Below are 7,327 nucleotides of genomic sequence, written 5' to 3' on the forward strand. Positions count from 1 at the left end.
CACTTATTAACCTCTTTTTCTCTCTTTTTCTTTTCTTTTCTTTTTCTCTTTTTCTCCTTTTTTCACTTTTTCTATTTTCTTGATCACACTTTCAGGATGGGTGCACTTCTTTTTATTCAAGCAGAGTTTCTTTTCTTGCTCTTTTTTACCAAAAACCAACCTTTTATTCTTTTTCTTTAATTCTTTCTTTTCTACTCTACCCTTCTTCATACCTAACTTATATCATGCACCCCTATGATAGCCACTTTCAACTTAGGATGTTTACCTACATTAAGGTGCACAGTGTCCAAGGAGGACCAAGGCCAAAACATGTTTATTATGATTTAAAAAGGGAAGGTGATAGGTATCATAGAAAGAAAAATAGTCAATTAAGGCTCAAACCTGGATCAAGGGATATCATGCATTAGAGGAAGGTCATTTAAGCTAATAGTGACTTAAATTTAAAAACGGCCTATGATCCTTTCCTAACCCCTATCTTTCAACTATGGTAAGATGAACCGGGCAAGTTCTAGATTTGACACTACAAAGAGAACTCGGTATAGTCTCACACACATATGGCACACAAGCAATATCACTGGATACCACCTATTTGGTTCATGCAATTGTTCAGCAGTGATGATCAGGTAACTAAACTAATGCCATGACGAGATGCACAATGGTCACACTAAGGTGTAATTCATACAGTCATGCAAAACAAACCTTCAGAGAGGTGTTCAAAATCACAAAATTAGTTAACTGCCTATAGAACTTGTACTACTCCTAGTTATTTACAGAATATGCTACAACAACATGCTACCCTACACCCTCAACTTAAAATCAAAACAACCTAAAACTAAGGGTTAGGGCATACCTGGAGTCAATCAAGTCTCAAATCCTGGGTCCTTGACCTTTTTTTACCTCTTCAGTTCCTTCCTACTTCCTATTACTACCTAAATGAATAAAAACAAAATGTATGAAAATAAAATTTTGGGTTGCCTCCCAATAGCGCCTGATTTAGTGTCGCGGCACGACTTGGTTATCTTGACTACTCAGGCTTCATCAAGATGCCGTATCACTACCTCATTACCACATTCCTGGAATACATCCACAACCGAGAAAATATTTATCTCCTTCAACTACTTTATAGGAGGTTGCATTTTAAATCTGGCCTCCTTTTTCCCATATCTGAACTTGAGCTCACTGAGCTCCATATCAACCAATACTCTCCCCGTGGCTAATAATAGTCTACCCAAGATGATGGGTACCTCAAAATCAACATCACAATCCAGTATCACAAAGTCTACAGGCAGAATAAAATCATCCACCTTTACTGGCACATCGTGCAATATACCAACCGATCGCTTAACCGATCTATCTGCCATAACAAGATGCATCGTTGGGGGGGTAGGCTCCCCCAATCTAAGATTCTTGTATATATCAAGCGGCATCAGATTTATACTTGCTCCTAAGTTACATAAAGCTTTGGTAAACTTTATGGACCCAACTGTGCACGGTATGGTAAATGCTCCAGGATCAGGCTTTTTCTACACTAAGGATTGTAAAGATACAACACCACAGTGATGGATGTTGTCCACCGGCTCACAACTTACCTTCCACTTCTTTGTTAGAAATTTCTTCATAAATTTAGCATAGTTCGGCATTTTCTCAAGTAGCTCCATCAATGGCACATTCACAGTCAGCTGTTTTATTATTGCCATAAACTTGCTAAATTTCTCGTTATCTTCTTTCTTCTTCAACCTCTGAGGAAATGAAGGTGGTGGTATTGGAATTTGTTTCAATACCACTTCCTCTTTATAGTCGTCTTCTTTATATGACACGTCAATAAAACCATCCAGCTTCTCAGACTCCACTGGATTGCTTTCTTTTAATTTATCAACACTTACCTCCTTCTCTATAGATTTGCCCATATAAGGGCCAAATAAAATCTTACCACTACGAGTGGTAATCGCCATACAAGAGCCATCAGTTCGCAGGTTCTGAACCGTATCACTAGGTAAAGTTCCAGCTTTTCTCTGATTTAGAGTAGCCGAAAGTTGGCTCATCTGCTGCTCCAACTGCTTAATAGAAGCTGAGTGTGAGCTAACCAACTGACTGAGGGTAGAAAACTCATTTTTCATATTAGTTACCCCCGAGTTGGTTGCCTATAGTCCCTTCAACAACTTTTCCATCATGTCCTCCATGGACATCTTTCTAGAACTAGTTATTACAGCATCCCGACTTCCAGGAGAAATATACAAACCACTCCTATTATTATTGTTTCACCAATGTCCCTGATCCCTATCTTTATAATCAATCTTGTCATAGAAAGTCCGACCTTGGTTCCCTTGGATATTGCCTCAAAAACCCCCCTGATTACTCATATAGTTTGCCTCAGCATCAACACCTAAAGATATAATCCCCTGAGAATCCACAGCCTTGACCATTTCAGTCTTGCTGGATAGCAAGTGCTTAGCCAACAAGTCCATCTGTGTCTTCAAATGGGCCATGTCCTCATCTCGCTCCTCATCCCTTCTACGCTGCTTTGTAGTAATACCACCAGCAACAGTAGGGCTAGTCACTACAGAATCCCTAGTGTGCCAAGCCTGACTCTGCTTGGTCATTCTATTCAGCATATTAGAAGCATCCAAAAAAGAGAGGTCAATGAACAAACCACCTGCAGCGTTGTCGATAATTGGCTTTGTCACAGAGTTGAAAGCTCTGTACAAAGTCTCCATCAAGTACAAGTCTATTATATTGTGGTTCGGACATTGTGCAAGTTTCTTCTTAAACCTTTCCCAAGTCTCATATAGTGCTTCAGTCGGAAGTTGTCTGAAGTTGCTAATCTCGTCCCTCAACTATACCCTTTTGGAGGGTGGAAAGAACTGTTCTAGGAACACATCTTTCAACTGTCTCTAGTTAGTTATAGAGTCGGACTCTAACTTATTCAACCATATTATTACCTCTCCAGACAGAGACAATGGAAATAACCTCAACCTGATAGCATTCTGGCTCACTCCCGGATTGTCAAAGGATTTGTAGATGGTGATGAAGTTCACCAAATACACGTTTGGATCATCACCAGGCAAGCCTCCAAATAACCCTTTCAGATTCAGGAGTTGGATCATGGTACTTGTTATGCTGAACTTTGCACCTAGTGCCAACGGTGGCGGAATGATAGCACCTATTGCACCAGCTCCATCCATTCCTTCATCATCTTCATTAGCCTCATATTGCATAGGTTGTTGACCATACCTTCCTCGGACTGGATGATTTCTATTGACATTTTGCTGCACTGGTGCAGCAACTTGCTCAGCTCTCCTTGGGTTTTGAGGATTCAACAATTCCTCATCACTCAAGTCTTTATCATTAGGGTTTTGGTGACGTGCTTATTGACCCAAATTTTGCACATTCACCTGAGCCCTGACTAAAGCAACTAGTCTTTCTCCTTCCTGTTGTTCAGCCATTTTTCCAATTAATTGAGGTTTTGGATTGATTGGTAATAGAGGTTCTCCAAAACTTCTCATGCTTGGAATAAATAACACAGTACCTACAATAAACAAAAAAAAACAAATAAACGTAAATCACAAAAGCTTAACTATCAGCAAATTTTCACACACAAAATTTTCAGTCTACAACCGTATTCCCCGACAACGGTGCCATTTTTGATAACGCTCAAATTACACTCTTGAATGGGTGTAAGCGATCATTTTCAATATAAAACCCAACTAGGTTGGGGTCAAATCCCACAAGGAATAGGGTGTGAACTTTGATTTGTTTACGAAAGATTTTACTGGTAGTTTATTGCTTTCGGAAGATGGGGCTTTAAGTTCACGGTGTGTTAAATATCACTTTCAATACTTCAGTGTTTGTAATCAAGATAAATGGGAAACCAGAGCTATATTCACCAAGGGTTTCGGGAATTGACAGATACTAGGTAATGCTAGAGATTCTCAGAATGAGTAGAACAGCAGAATATCCCTAACGATTATACTATCTGACTTATCTCTCGACCTCACCAGATAATTTATTATCTAATTCTCTCGAACTTAGATAAATTATCTATTGCCAATAAGATGTTATCTCAGGTAGATTAATCCAGTTATGACATTAATAATTAAACAGAAGGTTGGTAGCTTTCGAGTCCTTGTTGATAATTCACGTCCTCTAGTCTTTTTCTCTGTTAGAAGCAAATAAAACCTAAGGCATAACCTAATTTTTGCAACCACTAGATTTTAGTTAAAACAACAGAATTTCAAGATGTTTCACTACTCTTTGAATACGTTAAATACCAGTATCATATCAAACCCTAATCCATGGATCCCATAACTCCGACTAATGAAATTAGCCGCTCATGATTTGATGAACGAAATAACAAGTTGAATTCATGATTATAATGATAAACTTACGAATGGATAGAAAACAACAAGTAGTTCCTCTAATTTAATCACAAGGTAGAAACCCCAAAAATAGTTGATACAAAAACACAAGAATATTTTATGAAAGAGAGCAAAAATACGTATCTCTCCTCTTAGAGTTGATGTCTGATAGATGAATTATTAAACAAAAACCCTAAAAGATGCTATTTATACTAAACCCTAATTAAGGAAATAAAATAACAAAATTAATAAAATTGTTCGGAATAGGTGACGCCCAGGCTGATGCCGCATCAAGAAGTTGATGCCCTATCACAGATGGCGTCAGAGAGGCTTCAGTTGACTTCAGTTTCTGTCTTAGGCTGACGATGTGGCTGACACCACGTCAGGGATCTGACGGCGTATCACCAACGTCGTCAGATATCTTTTTCCCATGGTAACATTCTGCTTAAGGCTGACGCCATTCTTGATGCCTTGTCACGACTTTGACGCCACATCACCGACATCGTCAGAACTACTCCTCAAACTGCAACTCCCTGGTTAAGGCTGACGCCAATGCTGATAGGCTATCATGAGGCTGACGACTTATCACGGAGGTCGTCAGCCATGTTTTCTTCTATTTTGCTCAGATTTTTAACTCTTTTGCTCCATTATTTTTTATTCTCATTTCTTCAGCCTTTTTTTGAAATATCATGAGCAAACACATCAAAACAACAAGAGTTGCTTCAGAATTCACAATTATTTTGAGCTAAAAAACATTAAATGTGTTAGATTTTGCTCACACATCATCCATCCGTGGCTTGTTTTGACCAACCGAGAGTTGAATATGCCATTTTTTCTTATTTTACGGTCTGTACAAAATTTATCAGACCCTAAGGTCATTGATGGAATAAAAATGTAATTATTTGGAGAAACATCCATCACAAGAAAAACAATTTTGGAGGGTGGGGCTAATGATGCTCCTCTTACAGTTTTTAAAACAATAAGCCATTATGATTATGATCATAATAGTTGTACAGATTTTTCTTCAGATTTTGCCGCATTTAGCGAATGTTCTTCATACAAATTTCAAGAATGCAAGGCAAAACATGATGGAGTGATTAATGCTATTAATGCACTAACTGCTTCTGTAATGGAAATGACATCTAAGAGGGGTATCATTCTATCAAAGAGCATTTCATATCCAGACACTCCACTAGAGATCAAGGCGGCTAAGAGGAGAAGGAAAGACACTTTCAAGGAATCATCAATCATCAAAAAAGCAAGATTGCAATGCTTCTGTCTTTGTCTTGCACCGATGTTCAGTATGCAAGGGCCACAGAAGAGCAACATGAGCTGAAGAAGGTGAATGTACATCATCTGTTCCAAAAAATAAACAAGCACATATCTATTTCAACAGATGATACATCTGCTAAAAATTATCAAACAAATGTATGCATCTGTTGCAACTGTTGTCTAACTTGTTGCGTCAGATTCGTTATCTATTTCAACAGATGAGTCTTATGTTGCAACAGATGGGTCATCTATTTAAAATTATCGTACTGCTCTGATTTACCTGTTCGAATTTGTCCCAATAGATAATCCATCTGATACAATATAAGAATTATCTATTGCAACAGATGGAAAATTTATTGTATATCTCTACTTAGCATTGACAATTCTGGCTTTCCAGGTGGATGTCACAGCTACTGCCAAAGAACATAATATAACAGTTGATAATCCATCAACTGCTTTCAAAGATAAAGAAAAAGTAGAGCTTGTCAGTTTGGCAGAACGGAAAAATTACCCGTTTGAAGGGTTCAACATCTCGGACGAGGCTCCAAAAAAACTAATATAGTTGATTAACGACTATTCAGAATGGATTGCCGATGGGCTATTAAAGCATCATGCCGGCAGGTACATAAATCAATTTTATGGATATTGGTTTATACAATTCTTGTTGTAAGAACCTGACATTAACACATATAAATCATCATGTAGAAAAAAAAATAACGAGTGCTATAAAGTGAATGAATCGACTCTTGGTTTTGATATGTTCGACTTTGTTGTTGCAAGTTCCGAAATGAAGAATTAGTTCTATTTGATGTCACAGCCCCAAACTGGCTGGAATGATGAGGTTTAAAGGCCATACATATTACTATTAATTAATACTTTATTTAATTGCATCTGCGTATTGATTTTTTCATCATGTAATCCAAAATATTTGATAATATGTGCAGCACATCGATGTTATTTTTTACTACCTCCGAAACAAGGCCAAGTTGCAAACACAAGAACAATACAGCTACACAACAGGCAATTGTTTATACAAGGTTTACATCAATAATTCCTACGATAGGTATTGTCAACAACAGCTAAAAGTTCCCTGAAACGAGGAATGTTTAATTAACATTATCAAAGGTTTTAGCATTCCGACTGGCATACCTTGGCCTTTGGTCGACGAAGTGTACATCCCAATCAATTATGGTGATGAATTCCATTGGGTGTTGGTTGTCATCATTCTAAAAGAGAGGCACATATGAGTTTATGACTCAATATCGTGAATGAGACGTTCCAGGCCATCGTCTGAGATACAAAAGCTGGCCAAAATATTGCTACTTACCTTGATATGAGTGGCTTTTTGGATCAAAAGGTTCATACTGATTGGTCGACGATTGAAGCATACCAGGATAAAATGGATAGTCTATTTGATGTACAATATGTTGACGGAATTGCTCAAAAAACCATTGGTAGCTTGTAAGTTTAAGTGTCATGATTTAGTTTTATTTCACAAATTTCACAACGCTTGCATGAACTGCAAGATATGAATTATCTGTTTTTTTATAATGCAGGGATTGCGGTCCTTTTTTTACCGCCTATGTCGAGTATTTGAGGGATGGATTACAAGTACCAAATGAAGGACTTGATGCCGGATTAATCTGCAAAAGATATGCTACTCTTTTATGGAAATATGGAGAAGCGAAAGCTCAAAAGCC

At 37.8% G+C, this 7,327-nt stretch overlaps 1 protein-coding gene across 1 annotated transcript; it reads right to left on the minus strand.

The window, feature by feature from the left end:
* Nucleotides 1-1,115: 1,115 nt before the first annotated feature.
* On the minus strand, nt 1,116-2,042 carry LOC124887190. Its single transcript, XM_047396380.1, has 2 exons — nt 1,590-2,042; nt 1,116-1,523 (listed from the first exon to the last, which is right to left on the minus strand). The coding sequence occupies exons 1-2, from the start codon at nt 2,040-2,042 to the stop codon at nt 1,116-1,118; spliced, it is 861 nt and encodes a 286-aa protein (XP_047252336.1).
* Nucleotides 2,043-7,327: the final 5,285 nt, after the last annotated feature.

Source organism: Capsicum annuum, chromosome 9, assembly GCF_002878395.1.
Source record: "Capsicum annuum cultivar UCD-10X-F1 chromosome 9, UCD10Xv1.1, whole genome shotgun sequence".
Taxonomy (NCBI): domain Eukaryota; kingdom Viridiplantae; phylum Streptophyta; class Magnoliopsida; order Solanales; family Solanaceae; genus Capsicum; species Capsicum annuum.

Excerpts from the sequence above, each read along its gene's own strand:
- LOC124887190 (XM_047396380.1), bottom strand. The coding sequence starts at position 2,042 with ATGAGCCAACTTTCGGCTACTCTAAATCAGAGAAAAGCTGGAACTTTA. Across the intron at positions 1,524-1,589 it reads TTCTAACAAAGAAGTGGAAG|AAAAAGCCTGATCCTGGAGC; the intron begins GTAAGTTGTGAG and ends TCCTTAGTGTAG.